The following is an 18242-nucleotide window of genomic DNA, read 5'->3' on the forward strand; positions in this document are numbered from 1 at the left end:
CTGCCTTATCCATCCTATCTCCATCCTCTCTTGGGCTCAGTCAGCCAGTTGATGGTCCAGACCCACTTCCATCCCCATCTGTGGGGATATGAGGATTCACCTTTCCAGGTGAAAATCAGGGACAAGTAAAGAATAAAGTCCAGCAAATAAAGTTCAAAAATGGATAAATGCCATACTTGAAAGGAGGGGACCAACTTCTCTCTATCATACATGAAGAAGCAGCTAGAATGTGTTTGACCAGAGGCTTTACAGAAGGGACTTCTGAATGGAGACAGCTGGGGTAAGGAGACCGCTCTTTTTTCCCTCCAACTCTAAAGTGTATGATAATTCACTCATTCAACACCTATTTACTGTATACACATGATGTACCAAGCACTGTTCCAGGCTCTAGAGCTACACCAGTAAACCAAGCAACTAGCCCTCATGGAGCAGCAGGCCAGACACTCAAGGGCTTCGGAGTAACCCTGAATGGCAGGGGGCCTGAGTGAGGTTTTAGAGCAGAGGAGTGACATGCTCTCTCTTTCCTCTTTAGCCAATCACACAGGCCTGATTCCTGGGCTGTTCCCTCACATTAAAACCCGCTGAATGGGGGCTTCCCTGGTGGCGCAGCGGTTGAGAGTCCGCCTGCCGATGCAGGTTCGTGCTCTGGTCCGGGAAGATCCCACATGCCGCGGAGCGGCTGGGCCCGTGAGCCATGGCCACTGAGCCTGCGCGTCCGGAGCCTGCGCTCCGCAAAGGGAGAGGCCACAGCGGTGAGTGGCCCGTGTACCACAAAAAAAAAAAAAAACACTGAATGGACCCTATCTCTAACCTTTTACTTTTTTCCTATTAATGGCCATGTTCCAAGGCAAGGAGGGAACCTTCACCCTGCCCCATCAAGACTTGCTGTAAACTACAGTGAGACAGTGAGAGGGGTGTTAGACCAAGAACACACTGCTAGATAGGGGAGCAGGGAGGCCAGAAACACCCCCTCGAGGCTGTGGATGCAACGGAAGTCGGGGAGGCAGTGGAGACTGTGCTCCGAGTGACTCAATACCCAGTCTTCAGTCGGCTGCTTCCCCGGGGGTCGAGCACCTGCACCCCCCAGCTGCCTGCAGCCTCCATGATGAAATCAGAGGACCAGACGGAAGTGCCCTCACAATGGTCTTAAGGGTTAAAAGCTAGGTTCCCAGGCTGTAGCACAATTAATAGTAAATTTTGTTTTCATTTAATAAAACTACAGATATGGGGGCGGGGGGGAAGCACTGCTTAAACCAGCTGTCTCCACCCCAGTACCACCGCTCACTCATGCTTTTCATGAATTGTGAGGGATGTTACCATCAACTCGGATTAATCAATTATAACCAGGGGAGGGTTGGAGAAGGTGACCTCAAATCACAGATAAAACAAATGTCATTGGTATAAACTTCTTTAGTCAAAATTGTGGCCAGTTTTAGGCAACCGGGTGAATGGCTGCAGTGCTGTGTGTGACCCTAGTTGAGCCAGAAGGACCTCCTTCTCATGTCCTCTCTGAGGACCCACTGCTCTGTCTCCAGCCTGCTCTAAACACGTCAGCATCTGGCCACTCAGGAGTGTTTGCCCATCGGCATTTGCTATGAACCCCAAGCCACTCTTGGGATCTGATAAACCAGTGAGAAGATGCATCAGTTAGTTACCTTCTATTCTGAGAACTTCACAATTATCTATGGCTTGACCTGTGCACTCCGGTTAAGACCCTGGCATTTCATTCCCTGCTGTAACACCAGTGTATGAAGAGTCCAAGTAGCCTAATCAATAACAAAAAAGTCTTCTTCTGGGTTTTCCTCTTTCCAAGAATGCTAAAAATATTTGATGAGGTGACCCACAAACTAATTTTTCTGTGTCATTCTTGCCAAACCTAGGAGTATTAGTCTGTATTGAATTGCAAGTTCTTTAACATTTTCCCTTTTCTCAACATCTTCAACAATTTTGAGATTTCTTTTTTTTTCTAACATTAAGTTGTAAACATCCTCCCTTGGAGTCCAACTTTTTAATTTCTAGGCTCCAAATCTAAGTGGGGAAGAGCAGGTATGTTTCCAAGTTGCATATAGATGCAGTGCAGATTCTGTTTGTCACTACGTGGGTCTAAAAATAGACAAACTTCTGGGTGTATAGATAATTTTGCTGATGTGTGGTAACTTTATTTTTTGAATGAGCTAAAATCAAAAGTTGCCCGTGATGCTGAGTGCCAAGGTATACAATCAACTTACATCTTCAAATGCATTACACCATCACTGCATTCACTGCATTCTGAGATACCCTCTCGAGGCATACTGAAGATGGAGGCCAAGCTGACTCACTAGGAATGGGGCACGACCCCCGGGGTGGCCAAGCAAGCATGTCACAGCCTCCAAGAGCCACTGGGAAACTGAGCACTTTTATATTGATATCGTTAGTTACAGCCTTAGCAACTTCTCAGTTTAGTGATAAAAATTTAGATGCATGTGCTCCGTGTATAATATCTCTACCCTAACACTTTTTACTAAACTAACAGTTTATGTAACTGATGACTGCTGAGTTCATCATTGGAATTGACTGAGCCGAGAAAGGTACTCTGAACATTAAAAGACCGATGTCCTTTTTTTTTTTTCAAAAATCCTAAGGAGAACACGACTATCAGGGTGGGAAGGAAGGTATCAGCGGAGGCACTACAAAAAATTTACTGATTGGCTATCTCAGCCACAGCAAACACACTAAAGACACACGGTGACACTTAATGAAAGGACGCTGATCCCAAAGGGAACATCAGAACTCATAACCTAATTTTTTTAGCTATTTTATTAAAAAAAAAAAAGTTCAACGTATGCAAAAGTACAGTAAATAGTATAATGACTCCCCCAAAGACCTATAATCCAGCTTTAACTCAAATTCTGTCTTGTTCCCTCTATACACTCACCCACCTATTTACCTGCCCCTCATCCAAGATTATTTTGAAGCAAATTCTAGACATTATATAACTTCATCTGTAACTATGTCAGTATGTATCTCTGAAAGATACAGACTTTTCCTTAAACATAACACAGTAGTATTATCACACTTTAATAATTTTAATGTTAAAGATCTTTATTAATTTTGTTTTAACTTTTTATTTTTTTATTAATTTAACTTCAACAATTTTTAATATCAAAAAGTCGCTATTCAGGTTTCCCCAATGGTCTCAAATATTTATTTACAATTTTTTTTTTTTGGCTGCACAGCTTATGGGGATCCCCGACCAGGGATTGAACCCACCCCCTTGGCAGTGAAAGCGCGGAGTCCTAACCACTTGACCACCAGGGAATTCCCTACAATGTGTTTGTTTGAATCAATGTCCAGTTAGAGCCACACATTGCAATTGGTTGATATATCTCTTAAATCTCTTTTAATCTAAGGTTTCCTTCCATCTCCATCTTTTTTTCCTTTACAATGTATTTGTTGGTAAAACTATAATTTCCCACAATCTGTATTTTGCTGATTACATCCCTGTGGTGAGGCTTAACATTCACTATAACTTAATTTCCCCCATTCTTTCTTACTTAGCTCAGAACAAGGCACAGAAACACATCCCAATAAAATAGCTAAAACAACAAAACAAAACAAAAAGCAGTCTGATTGTCTCTGGAAAGGACCAGATGCTGACAAACCCAAGACTGAAAATGCCCCACAGACGCGGAACCAGCTACATGGACTAGAAAGCCAGGTTTAAATCGGGGACATTCCTGAGCTGGCCACAGTAAACAGGGCCATCACCTGCAGGTGACACAGTGTGGAGGTTGCAGGAGTGGTGACTGTTTTCTGTCTGAGGACAGAAAGGTTTCCAAGGTTCAAAAGTTTCATCTTCAGAGAGAAATAAACCATGGAGGGGAAAGGAGGCTGGGGGAGGGGTGCTCCTGAGTTGGCCTTAGCATGTTAATCAGTTTTAAATCTGCCACCACTAAAAACTAACATTTCAGAGTCCAGAGGAGGGCAAAGGCAGTCCTGTTGTTTTCCAGAGGGAAGCAGGTTGGACTCTGAGGACAAGAGGCACAGACTCCCAGAGCTTCTACACTGGAAGGACAACCAGAGCACAACCATTTAAGTCACAAACTGTGACAGGCAGCAGCGTGAAAAGGCAATGCAGTCAGCCCCCTCCCCCCATCCCTCCCCCTGCACAGAAAGCATGTGCTCTGCTGGTTTTCTAATAACGGGACACAGTTGGCTACAAACCCTGGAGGAAAAAAAGACTTGACCTTAAATCCCAGCTCCTCCACTTAAAAGCAGTGTGACCTTAGATAACCTGCCTAACCTCCCTGTGCCTCAGTTTCCCCATCTGTTAACTGGAGATACCATTGTCTGTCTGCTAGAACTCTTGTGAGGGTCAGTGAAGTTATTCGCCGAGGCCCACAGTACAGTGCCCAGCACAAGCTCATTATATGTTAGCCCTTTGCCCCCAAAGATTTCTACCAGGCCACCCCAACCCAAACCCTTGCAGGGAGCCAGGACAGCACCTGCTGGATGTCTAGCTGCGTTACCGATGCGGTCTGTGGCCATGCATGAAGCAAAGCCAACTGACCCATAAAGGGTTCAATCCCATGATCCTGATCTCAATAGCACGGCTCCAACCAACTGAGCTAATTACGGTACAGTTGGATTCAACTCAGCTTGCACGGAGACACTCTTAGCTGTTCATACAACATTCTTAAACAGTTTTGTCCTAAGATGCTATGTGACACAACACACTTGCCAACTTTACTAATGACCTCATCTTTAAAAAATCTTAATGTAATGTAGCAAACAGATGTGTCCCTTAAGAGGATTAAGGTGGAAATTCATTAGAGCAATAATACCAGTGGATTTGTGTTCTAAAACTAACGCCCATCAATCAACTTAGTGCACACTCCATCTTAGCACTGCTCAGCTTCCAGGAGAACCCTGGAGAACTGGACAGCCCAGGTCTTTACCCTCGAGGAAGTTATCTGTGAACAGGGGAGACAGAGAGAACCCTCCTAGCCCTGTACTGAGTCTGACCTAACTGACCTCTAATCCATGCTGCTCAGACTGCAGTGTGTACAGGAATCACCAAGGCATCTCGGGGAAATGCACATTCTGCTCCAGCAGGTCTGGGGAGGCCTGAGAGTGCATTTCTAAGAGCCTAGGTGATGCCCAGCCCACACTGAGAGGACCAAGGTTCTAATCCTCCCAGCAACTGGCTATCTGACAGGTGGGATAGCTGAGGCAGCAAGGGAACCACAAAGACAAAGGTAGTGAGAAAGGAATGAACAGGGCACAGTCAAGGCTAATCCAATGAGAGCATGGAACTCTGAGACGTGGGCAGGCTGCCTGGAAGGAAAAAACTCAAGACACAAAAGTAGTAGAGTCATTAAGGACTCAGACCTGGTGCCAAATGCCAGCTCTGGAATGTCCCACTCACATGGCCCACCGACTTTTTTGTGCTTTGGGCTCTTCTGCTGTGAGATGCAACAGTACCAGCGCCCGACCCACGGGGTGGCCGCAGGCTCGGCAAGACGGTGCGTGTCTGGGACGGTGCTTGGCTTGGGCACGTGGCCAGGACCTGGGAACTGTTATTACTCTACTCTCTGGTCCGCAGCAGCCACGGAAACATTCCCTGAATTAAATTACTAGGTCATAATTGCTGTTTTGACACGCGAGCTAGTTACCAGTTTTTTGGTACCACCACAATTCCAGTTTTGCCTATCAAAAAGAAGCAAGAGTCCTTAGAACCTTCACTTTTGGTGTCAAACAATCCAAAGACGTCTCAGCTTTGAAAGGTCTAGGATTCTATTAATTCTACTGCACAGTTTTTTCTAAATTATAAGTCCTGTAATTACAATTATTTTTCTTCTTAAGACACTGAACCAGAAATAAACACCTGTTTATGCAGCATTTGAAAACAAAAGGCCTCACATAGTCCAGATAAGACATATAACCACCAAAATAAACATCTCCCTCAGTGAGAATACGGTACCTGTTCTGACCCTTTTGTTATCAGACTAATCATTTATTGAATTATTCTCTTAGAACTACTATAAAAAGCTGGGGTGGTTTTTTATTTTTCAGTCTAGCAGCTTGGGGAAAAAATGATAAAGCATTATAAGCACATGTTGTTTTTGTCCAAGACAATGGTTTAAATGAACAACTAACTTCAAATGGAGTCAGCAAACATGAGATAAGTGTATACATATTTCATTAGGTTAGGAAAAGATGCATAGACTCAAGTTTGGGCTGGAAAGGACCTAAGAGGTTAACCAGTTCAAAGGTTCCCAGCACAGGAGAATCTCTAGGGGAGCTTTACAAATTAAGACCCTCTGCAGGGGCCTTTTAGGGGGCTTGTTATACAGGTGTGTTCACTTAGTGAAAATTCATCCAGCCGCTCACTTAAGCCCTGCACGCTTTGCTGGGTGTGCCATCTCCTTCAAGCAAAAGTCTACACCCCCAGGCAGGATGGCTGAGGACGCTGGGAGTGTCTGCATGTTTCACAATCACGCTTCTCCCCTCTCACCACCCAGAACGCCCCCTGCCCCAGGAACGCCTCCTCTTGCCAGGCTGGGCTCCGTGGGACATGGAAACCTTATCCATGGCGGGGGCTTGCCCATTCCCTCACTGTTAGCGAAACTATTTGTTCCCACCTCTGACTGTGAACCCTACCAGGCTGGAATTCTGTCTCAAGGCTCTTACTCATGCTTGTAACACCTGCCCCAGGCCAAAAAGTACCTGGCCTAGGAAGCTGATTCAGGAAACTCCCCAAGTTAATGGAATGGAAGTCCGAGGAGATGCGGCTTCTGCCCACAGCCAAACAGCTGGTCCAGGGAGCAGAACAGCAGTGGAGTCTCAAGCTGCACAGACAAGGTTTGAATCTCAGCTCCCCACTCCTAACAGAGAAACTAGGTTATTTAATTGCTCTCTGCCTCAGTTTCCTCATCTGTAAAATAGGTATAGTAAAAGTCTGCACTTCACAGATGTGTGTAATATTAAATGAGATCCTGCACTGACATCCCTAATAGAGTACAAACCTACATACCAAGTGCTCAAAACTCATTGGCTCTTTCTATCACAGATGCGTCATCCAACCCAGCAGATTCCCTGCTGAAAATTAACTAGGATTTTACAATATAAATGTGCACCTAGGCACATAGATGCCTTGAATTCTCCTTTACAGAACGCTGCTAATAGAACTAGCCAATCAGTCGGCTCTAGATGTGAAAAACAATGCCAAACATCTGACTATACTGCAAGGGTCTGCAGGCAAAAGACTCAGACTGAGGCTGGCTGGGCCTCCCACAGGACAAGGAGTGAAGGGTCTCTGTGGGACGTATTTGGGTTCCATTTATTCTACAAGGGCCATCTCAGAAAGTCCTGTGAGCCAGGGCAACTGCTGTGCTGTGGCTTCTAGGGGGTCGGGGGCAGTGGAGGGGGTGGTGTAATGCTAGAGCATCAGGATCTCCTACGAGACCAGGAACACTGGATCAAGGCTATGGGGCTATTCCATGGAAACATAAAAATGTACTTCAGGTTCCAGCTTGAAAGGTCAGCCGGTGTACACAGGGCTTGAAATCCAAGGAAAGTACTTCAAGGTCACAGGGCCACAATTATGAGTCTTCTGTGGTTTCAACAAAAGATCACTGTAATCAGAGACCATAATGAATGAAATAACCATGATGCTGAAGAAGCCCTTCGAAAACGCTTAACTGAACCCACTGGTTGAGTAGAACCAAATAACCGACAAAAGTGATTCTGATAAGCTGAGTCCACAATAAAAACATCATTCTCCCAGTCCAACCTTTTATGGCCAGAGAGGTTCCCAGGAGCAGTGACTGTATCCATCCTGCACCAGCACAGAGAAAAGGAGACAGAACTGCCCCATTCCTCATTCCTGAAGACAGGTTACTCATTAAGAAGTGGCGTTTGGGAGGCGGGGGCGGGGGGGGGGGGGAAGCAGTGATATAATAGACGCCACTGCCAATGTTCACCAGTACCCACACCAACCTCCCTCTCTATTTCCAAGGCAGGTGAACAGCATACAGAAGTCTAAAAAAAATTTTTAAATCGATTTTGTTCTTTTTGGCATCAAGGGTTATCTCTTCCAAATATTTATCAGTGTTGATCCTCAAGGAATAAATCATCTACAAGCTCTGATATGAACCCTAAGCCAAAAAACAAATGTACCGGGGAAGTAATTCTTCAAGGTGCAGTCACTAAATGGGAGAAAGGGCTCTCCTGGGTAACTAAATGCTTGGCTTTCAACGCCCAGCTCTTCGCAGCACACACTTTGCAAGATGCCTGCCCTGAAAAGGGTTAAAAAAAAAAACTATCGGGTGGACTGAGAAGCCATTCTTCCCAGGGGACACTCATTTGGGGCTCTGTGCGCGCGCCGCCCCTCCGCGCCCCCGCCCCTCCTCCCACAGCCACTGCTCCTCCAAGGTCCCCCAGGCCACCTGCTTCTTCTAAGGAAAAGGGGCTGCTCCGAGCACTATCGTAGCGCGCGGGCGGCGCCCTCCGCGGTGCCCCGCAGGGGAGAAAGGAGAGGTGTCCCCGGGAAGCGTGCTTTGTCGCGAGGGTCGCACGGCCGCCCGCAGCGGCCCCAGAGGCCTGAGAGGTTTCGTCCCGCGCGTCGCTCGGGTCTCCTCTGCGAAGGACCAGAGCCCCCCGGGGCCTGGGTTCTTTCCGCGCGCCGCTCGGCGCCCGCCCGGGTGCGGGGACCGACTGCCGGCGTCCGAGCCCCACCCCGCCCACCCGGCCGAGCGAACGGCGCGGCGCGGGGAACCTTCTCCATCCCGCCTCCGACCGGCGCCGCACCTGTTCTGCCCAGTCCGCCGCCCCCCCCCCCCCGCGCCCCCGCTCCGGGCCGGAACGCGGGGCTGTCCTCCTCGCTGGCCTAGGAGAACCCGAGCCAGCCGGCGGGCGCCCGGACCCCTCTGCCTAACGGAGAGGGGGGAGGTCTGCCCTTGGGCGCTTGTCTCTCGGCTGCGCCCAGCCCAGCTTGCCCGTGGCGCCCCTACCCCGGCGCGCCCCGCAGCAGGGGCTGCGTCCCGGGGGCCCAGCCCTCCCGCGCCGGGCCGTACCTTGTGTGGCGCCCGCAGCAGCCGGTGGACCCCGGCCAGCTGGGTACCGAGCGCGAGGTCCTCGCGGAACGTGAACAGCGGCGGCCGGCTGGGCTCGGGGAAGTTGGTGCTGTTGAAAGGGTCCGTATCGTCCAAGAACTGCACCCGGCAAGCCAGCGTGGCCATGATGCATCCCTGCCCCGGGGGGGCGCGGGCCCCGGGATCTGCGGGGCCGCGGACCGGGACGCCGGGGTCACCGCGAGCAGTGGAGGCCGCGGCCGCAGCTCGCTGGCTCGCGGGCTCACAGGCTCCGGCCGCGGGGGGCGGGGCGGGGGCGGGGCCGGCGGGCCCCCTCCTTCCTCTCGCTCTCCGGCTCCTCCCCTCCGGCGTCCCCCTTGTGCCCGCCCGGCTGCCGCCGAGACCCACGCGACCCGCCGCGTGGAACAGGAAAGGGAGGATGGCTCGTGCAGTATCCGCTGCCCTGCGCCAAGTCCGCTGGCGGCGGCGGCGGCGGCGGGGCGGAGAACCCCCCGACCCCCGGCGGGCAGACCCCAGCAGAGCGGACACCGCCTGGGCCGCCGGCTGCACGTGCGCCCCGAGACCGAGGGAGCCCCGGCCGAGCTGCACCCCTCGGGGCTCGGGGAACCGGGGTATGGGGGCGGGGCGGGGGCATAGCCGTCCCCTGGCTTCTTATCCATCTGGGAGAGGGCTTAACTCTTTCCAGATGAAGGCGGCGGCGGCCGGGCTCCCGCTGCCTGGACTCGGAAAACCCCAGCTGGGCTCCAGGAGGCGAGGAAGCCGGCCCCCGGCAAGCAAGCGGGGTGGTGGCAGGCACCTGGAGCCCTGGCGAGGGTTCCGGGGGAGGTTTCCCTTGGGGAGAAGGAAACTACAAAGGAGGAGGGTGAACCGGCGAACCCTGGTAGCTGTTCTTAAGAGACAAGCCCGGGGGCGCCAGGCGGGAGGCCTGGGGAGCTGCGAGGCTCCGCTTCGACACCCCAGCGCCAGGCCTGACGCCCTGGTTGACCCTCGGCATGACTGCGGCCTCTTAGCCAGTTAGGTCTCCGAAAGCCCTAAACGGAGCTAGTGGGGCCACGGGGGGCGCTTCCGGCGAGGTCACCGAATTGCACGGAGCCGGCAGAGAGCTAGGGACCCGCTGGCAACCGAGGGACTTGCAGGGAAGGTTTGCAGCCTGCCCGCCTTGGCCTGCCTGAGCCTCGAGACTCCTGGCTGCTCAAGGGTGACCCCCTTCGTTTCCAATAAGAACTCCCGGTTTTCTCCATTACCAGGCTGTGGCCAAGGCCGCGGTTCTCCCTGTATCTTAAGTAGGTCTTATGGAATATACCCAATCGCTCTCACATCCGCGTCTTCACAAGACGGCTCTAGAACATGTCTCTCTCCTTTTCTTCTGGCTTCAAGGCAAGAAACACGCATCCCATACTTAGCCTCTTCACCCGCACCTTTAACCTTCTCTCTCTATGGAACCTCCCCGTCACTCGTGAGGCTTATGCCTGTTCTTAAAATAACAATGATCCATGACACCTGCTCATTCCAGCAGAACTTCTAGTTCTCCTTGCATTTGCTAATCATCTCTCTGCATGAGTCCTTTAGACGGGCCAGTACACCAACTTCACCATCAGCTCTTCGCCAGAACACTAAACCTGAAAATCCCATTCCTTTGACCCCCACTTCCTACCCTCCCATTTTCACCACGACGTTCACCCCTTCTCAGTGAGGGAGCCGTCCAGTCTTTCTGGTGGCCTCATTTCTCATCTCTGTCCCAACATGAATGCCACCCCATCAGCTCAGAGGCCTCCTTACTGTACCACTTTCCCGGCCTCACCTGTCAGTCCCTAGGTTGCTCCCTCCCCATCCGCCAAGTGCCTGCTGGCAATAGTCACTCTCAATGACCTATACACCCCAGGTTCCTCAGCACTGCTCAGTGCGGCCTCCCACTCCTCTCAGGCTGCCACACACTTCTGCCACTTTCCTCTACCTACAGATTATTCAGTAAAGAAAATCATGTCTCCGGTGTGAAGTCCTCCCCTTCCAGCACTCCCTCCTCTCCATCTTCCATCTCCAGCCTACACCTCCTCCATCTCAGAAGATGACCAAAGCCCTGATTTTCCTCTTGCTCAAGGCTCTACCTCCATCTGGACACTGAGTCCCTCTCTTCCCAGTTGCTTTGTCACTGATCTAGCCTCCTTCTTCCTTCCTTCCTGGGCTCCTTCCCCTGAGAATCAGGACTGGCTTCCTGGCATGAAACTTGGGCAGTCACATAGATCCCCGCACTTAGAAGAGCCCCACACTGGTTTCACACTCTGCTGTTGCTGTCTTAAAATTCTTAATGATTTAGGGCTTCTTAAAATTCTTAATGTCTTAAAATTCTTAATGATTTAGGCTTAATGATTGGTGGCGCAGTGGTTGAGAGTCCGCCTGCCGATGCAGGGGACACAGGTTCGTGCCCTGGTCCGGGAAGATCCCACATGCCACGGAGCGGCTGGGCCCGTGAGCCATGGCCGCTGAGCCTGCACGTCTGGAGCCTGTGCTCTGCAACGGGAGAGGCCACAACGGTAAGAGGCCCGTGTACCGCAAGAAAAAAAAAAAATCTTAATGATTTAACAAGAGGACCCGAATTTTCATTGTGCACTGGGATCCACAAGTCATGTAGCTGGTCCTGATGAGAATAAATACTCAAGTGTTTTCCATCTTAAAAGCTACATCTTTATGAAGCTTGCCTCTCAGTAGCTTATCTCTTCTTCACTTCCTGACCAGCTTCTGAACGAAAGAGCTATATTCATTTCTCAGCATCCTCACCACCTCTTTGCTGGTGAGGATGACTATCTCACCACCTGGCGGGCAGCCCTCCCTGCTGTTCTGAGATCATCAGTGCCATCCTAATTGCCTTGTCTGGGGAACACCTCAGCTCTGCTACCCACCTTCTCGGCAGCATCTGTCACTATGGACCACTCCTTTCCCAAACTCTCTTCCTCTCAGCTTCATTAGTTCTACCCACTCTGGGTTACCTTCTCCCTCTTTGGCAGCTTCTTCTCAGTCCCTCTGGGCTCTGTTCTCCTCTTAAGAATAGAGCATCACAGCTACAGTTACTGTTAATACATCTCTCTGCTCCCACTAAACTGAAAGCTCCTCTAGGGCAGGGACCATGTGGTATTCAACCCTAAACCACCACCACCCCCAGCCCAGTGCCTGGCAGAGTGCCTAGCACAGAAAAGGACACAATAAATGTCTGATGAATGAGTGAACATCAAAGTCAACTTGCGTCCTGGATCTTGCTGTTGGTCACTATGACCTGTCACTGAATCAGCTTTTGAAATATTTCTCAACTCTCCCCCTGTCTAGCCCTCACTTCCTATGCTAGGCTTCTAATGAGTCTCTCTTCCCCAGTCTTGCAACCTGCATTTGATCTTCTACTGGCTTCCCCAGAACCAGTGATCATTCTTAAATGTGCATTAGATGTGTCATATCTTAAGGTAAAATCCTTACATGCCAAACCCCTTCGCATCACCCACAAGACCATCTAAGATCTGCCCCACTCTTAGGCTCCAGGCTCACCTCTGGTCAGTCCCCACTTCACATCCTGGCCACGTTGAACTTGTTACCCTTTCCTAGACATGCTGAGATTTTTCATGGTGAGCTTCTCAACCTGAAATGCTTTTATTGATACCTATCTAGTTGGCCAGCTGAATCCATTTATCCTCCAATGCACATTTCTAAGATCAGCTCTTCTAGAGAGCCATCTCCAGCTTCACCCCAGACAAGAACGGTCTCTCTTTCCTCTGTGGTCTCAGATTACTTTCTACATGTCGCTATGGTAGCTCTTTTCATGTTGCACTGAAAATACTTGCTTACCCATATGCCTACTCTACCAAACCGTAAGACTTTTAGGATTGGAATTTGTCTTACTCAATTTTAGTTTTAAAACTTCAAATAGCGACTGGCACCTAAAACGAAACCTTTTAAAAATTTAATCGTATAGGTCATCCTCAATTCTTTTGAGGATTTCTGCCCTGACAACTCCCTTGAAACTGCTCCTAGCAATAAATTTTTCCTCTGATTAACAGCCAATTTTTTTCTCAACGTATTTTTTGAAATCATTCTGTTTTAGTAATGTAATGCTTTCTCTTAGTTTAAAAGGTTAAGAGTAATAAAAAGTTATAACAAAAAATATCAGCCGGGCTTCCCTGGTGGCGCAGTGGTTGGGGGTCCGCCTGCCGATGCAGGGGACACGGGTTCATGCCCCGGTCTGGGAGGATCCCACATGCCGCGGAGCGGCTGGGCCCGTGAGCCATGGCCGCTGGGCCTGCGCATCCGGAGCCTGTGCTCAGCAACGGGAGAGGCCACAACAGTGAGAGGCCCGCGTACCGGAAAACAAAACAAAACAAAACAACTATCAGCCCCTGTATTACAGTCGTCACCCACATCCCACCCCACTTCCCAGAGGCACTCACTTCTAAATAATAAGGACACTGCTCTACTTTGATCAAGGAATTTTAGAGAATACACTGACTTTCTTACCTGCTAAAATTACACACCACTTCCCCATGATTATGTTACTATTATTCACTTTTTTTTTTGCGGTACGCGGGCCTCTCACTGTTGTGGCCTCTCCCGTTGTGGAGCACAGGCTCCGGACGCGCAGGCTCAGTGGCCATGGCTCACGGGCCCAGCCGCTCCGTGGCATGTGGGATCCTCCCGGACCGGGGCACGAACCCACGTCCCCTGCATTGGCAGGCAGACTCTCAACCACTGCGCCACCAGGGAAGCCCTGTTGTTCACTTTTATGTCAAATAGTGCACATGATTACATGGCCTTTCTAGTACAACTTTTTGGTTTTTTCTGAAGTTAATATTTGCCTCAATTTTTTTTCAGTTGCTTATTTTTTTCTTGAGCAGCTGGTTAGATCTCATATCCTGCAACAGCTCTGAAAACTCCTCTTTTAATAATGTCAAATAATTTATCAATGCTATATTTTCCCCCTCAGACATCACTCCCAGAAGCATTCCTCTGGCAGTCCTCCATCCTCCTGCTCTGATTTGGAATGTGGCTCTCTCAGCCCTATCCTACTCGAAATTTCCTTGTCATCTCTCTTGTGTGGGAACCCCTGGTTCCCAGGTCACATGTCCTATTGTTTTTTGGTTTACATTCTCAGTTTTTGTAAATACATAGCCCAGTAGCTTCCTGAGAAAACATAAGTTTTTGAGAAATTTTATGTCTGAAAGTATTTTTATTCTCTATCCTCACTCTTGCCTTGGTGTGGTTGTTTTGTTAGCAAAGATGGCCACATCCCTTCCCACCCCTTTTCCCCCCACCATTTTGCAATATGACTTTGCCACTTTTCCCATCAAAAGGTGGGGTCTATTTCCCCACGGCTTGAATGGGGATGGCTGTGTGACTTACCTTGATAGAATATGTTGCAGGTGGAACCACGTGGCTTCTGAACCTAGGCCTCAAGAATCCTTACAGCATCTGCTCTCACCCTTTCGGCATATGGACTTGAAACTACCATGTGAAGAAGCCAGGTCCTAGGAAAAGTGGTAAGAAATTACTACTGAAGACTGGAATATGGTTACCTGTGTTATGTAGTGAGAAAACAATTGCCCACAGTAATTTGGAAGATAGAAGATGTATCTGATGAACTTGTAGACTTGACTAAGGCGATCTCTCCTCCTCCATCCAGTAAGTTAGACCTGGCTTTTTCCCATTGGCAGTCTTAGGGTAGCATGCTAAGAGTTCAACAGCAAAACCTGCAGGGTCTCTTGAACCTTGAGCTCAGAGTTTATGCTGTGTCACATTTGCCACTGTTTTTTTAACCAAAGTAAGTCAAGGTCAGCCTAGATTCAAAGAGCAGGGAAATAGAGTCCACTCCCTGATGGGAGGAGAAGCAAAGTCACATTGCAGAAAGGCATCACTACCCACATATGAGTGACCTCTTGCAGTCGTCTTTGCAACACATAATTCTAGGTTGAAAATGATTTTCACTCAATTTTGAGGCATTGCTTCATTACTGCCATTGAGACGTGTGGTCTGGTGATTACCTACTTTGTATATGTAACATTTTCTTTTCCCTCTCTCTGGAATATTTTGAACCTTTTCGTTATTCCCAATATATTGAAATTGCATGATAAATTACCCCGGAGGGAGTTCATTTTCATTCATCATATTGAGACTCCATTGCTATTTCTATCCTAGGGATCCTGTTCTCTGATTTGTGGGAATGTACTTGTATCATGTCTTTGATAATTTCCTCTCCACACTGCTTGCTCTTCCTGGAACTCCTATTATTTGGATATTGGACACTAAACAGACCTTCTAATTTTCTTAACTTTTCCACCCTGTTCATCTCTCTGATTATTTTTTTCCAATTTTTGTGTGATTTTTCTCAACTATATGTTCCTTCTCTTTTACTGAATTTTTTTTTTTTTACTTTTTTTTTTTTTTTGGCTGCATAACACGGCATGTGGGATCTTAGTTCCCCGACCAGGGATGGAATCTGTACCCACTGCACTGAAAGCGCAGAGTCTTAACCACTGGACCACCAGGGAAGTCCTCTGAATTTTTAATTTCAGCATTCACGTTTTTAATTTTCAAGAACTTTTTTCTTGTTCTCTGATTTTCCGTGTTATTCTTGTTTTCAGGATTTCCCTGATATTATTGATTACATTTTCTTTAAAGTTTTCATTTCGTTGTACTGTTTCTATGTTCTTTGAGGGTTTTTTTGCCTTCTCTCTCCTTCAGCCTTTTTCTTTTATAGTAGAATTATCCTTAAATTCCTGTGATCATTGGGTGTTAGTTCATATTAAAAAATGATTGGGGGCTTCCCTGGTGGCACAGTGGTTGAGAGTCCACCTGCCGATGCAGGGGACACGGGTTCGTGCCCTGATCCGGGAAGATCCCACATGCCGCGGAGCGGCTGGGCCCGTGAGCTACGGCCACTGAGCCTGCGCGTCTGGAGCCTGTGCTCCGTAACGGGAGAGTCCACAACAGTGACAGGCCCGCGTACAGAAAAAAGAAAAAAAAAAACTGATTGGAAGCTTTGAGGTATAACAGAGGCACTTTGCCTGGTGGGCTTCACTGCAAACAAGCTGGTGGACAGATGGCTTTTTCCATGAGTATCTTCAGGTCCTCTCTCTGGGGTAATTTACTTTATCCAGGAAAGTTCTTACCAGTACTTCTCTTAGCGCAGAGCAAGAGGGGCCCCTGCCTTAGGCGCCATGCATTAGAGAGCCTCACTCTGCCCACCCCTCCCTAAAGGGCAAGGAGTCCATAGGTCCAAGTGTTCATGCCCACCTGGCACCCAAGTTGCTCTCTCTTGAGATTGGTCTCCAGGTACCTGGAACCACAGAACCCTCTGCCCAAATAACCTTGAACATATTTCCAATGCTTATGTGTGTCTCTTCCCTGGGTGATCCCCTTAAGGGTGGCCCCTGCTGCTTCCTGGCCTAAGAAGAGGCTATGGAGTGGTTGTTTGCCATGGGGTATGGGCAGAGTTTGGATGTGCAGGATCTGGTGGCCACACTTCTGGAGTTCATGTCTCAGGGGTGGGAGGAGAAAGGATACCGCTATGGTGGCAACCAGGGGCTTGGCCAGCTCTCCTCATGCCATCCTTTTCCTGTGTGGAGTGCCAAGGAGTCAGAATTCTAAATTCAGATCTGTCCTTCCAAGTCGTTATGAAGGTATATTTGTCAACGTAGGAAGAGCACATTTTACTTAACATTTTGTTTGATTTATGAATTTTAAATATATTTAGATGTATGCATTATGGGCCTCCATTTGAACTTTTGCCTTGGGCCACACATATGTTGGGAGGGGGCCTCGTTAGCCTCACTGGAACTGGGTGGGGGGAGGGGTGGGATCACTCCATCCACTCTGCTGTTTCACTTACCCTCCCCCATCTCCCACTGCCAGGCACACCCCTACCTTCTCCAAATCCTGAAGCCACTCTGGCTCATTTCTTCAGACTATGCCTGCTGCCACCTTGGAGCTAACAAGTTGCCTGCCACAAAAAAAATGGGCTAAACCAAGGAAGAAATGGAGTGTATTTTTCTTACAATACATCCAGGACCCCCAGTCCAGGGAACCTGAAATGCCTGGTCCAGCATGCTACTGAAACACTACAGTTATAAGTCAGTACATTTCTACTGGAAAACATTATAACCATACCTAGCAATACCCTCATAGCTATTATCCTGGAATCCCACTCATGTTCCTAGGAAATCATTTGAAAGAAGCAAAAATAAACGAATAAGTAAATATATAAATAGCCATGTTCAAAAGGTTAACTGCATCCTTACTTATAAAATTTAAAACTAGAAACGTATAAGTCTGTCCATAGGTCTCAGTCCCAACTGGAGCAAGCAGTGTCCAGCATAAGTCACTATTTCAGAGTGATGACAAAAAAAAATTATTTTCCACCCACAGGTGGGAGAGAAAAGACCAGGACAGGTCTTCATGTGGCTGTTTACCTTAGAAAATGAATAAAATGTGGTTTATTCTGTAAACTTCAAAAGAACAAAGTAGGGCTTCCCTGGTGGCGCAGTGGTTGAGAGTCCGCCTGCAGATGCAGGGGACACAGGTTCGTGCCCTGATCTGGGAAGATCCCACATGCCGTAGAGCGGCTGGGCCCGTGAGCCATGGCCACTGAGCCTGCACGTCCGGAGCCTGTGCTCCGCGACAGGAGAGGCCACAGCAGTGAGAGGCCCGCGTACCGCAAAAAATGCACCAGGAAAGAAGAGCAGCCAGAAAACCAAGCAAAGGTGAAGTCATTACAAAAGTAACGAAGCTCAGCTCAGGGCCACTCACCTGAAACAGACGTCTTCCAAAGCCCCATCTTTTCTCATGCAAGTAAAGGTTAGCTTCTGTGCCCAATTTTTATTTGTATCCTTTTCTTTCAAAACTGTACAAACTTCGGGACCACAAAACCTGTATCTGTTGCTGACAGAAGGTACCATACATTAAAAAGTGGGGTGGGAGGGAGGGAGAGAGAGAGACAGCGATAGAACTGCCAATTCAAAGCGGCATCCTTTAAAATCCTGAGAAAAATAGGGAACCTCAAAAAAATGGTTGATGCAATATAGGTTCAAAGTTCATCTGACCAAGAAATAATTCATGAACCAACTTTTTTTAAGAACCAACTTTTAAAGGACTCTACCATCAGCATAGAAATTTTTCTCAGAGCTGGTCCATTAAGAA

At 48.7% G+C, this 18242-nt stretch overlaps 1 protein-coding gene across 3 annotated transcripts in view; it reads right to left on the reverse strand.

Moving 5' to 3' along the window:
• FHOD3 (formin homology 2 domain containing 3) overlaps positions 1 to 9348 on the reverse strand; it is a 497328-nt gene extending 487980 nt beyond the window's left edge. The window contains exon 1 of one of the 3 annotated variants that reach the window (XM_032602812.1): positions 9057 to 9348. In XM_032602812.1, the coding sequence (XP_032458703.1) occupies positions 9057 to 9221 (165 nt within the window). In that variant the 5' untranslated portion in view covers positions 9222 to 9348. The remainder of the gene's footprint in view (positions 1 to 9056) is intronic. The other 2 variants (XM_032602814.1, XM_032602813.1) reach the window with 2 other exon arrangements.
• Positions 9349 to 18242: the final 8894 nt, after the last annotated feature.

This window comes from Phocoena sinus, chromosome 14 (assembly GCF_008692025.1).
Source record: "Phocoena sinus isolate mPhoSin1 chromosome 14, mPhoSin1.pri, whole genome shotgun sequence".
Classification (NCBI taxonomy): Eukaryota; Metazoa; Chordata; class Mammalia; order Artiodactyla; family Phocoenidae; genus Phocoena; species Phocoena sinus.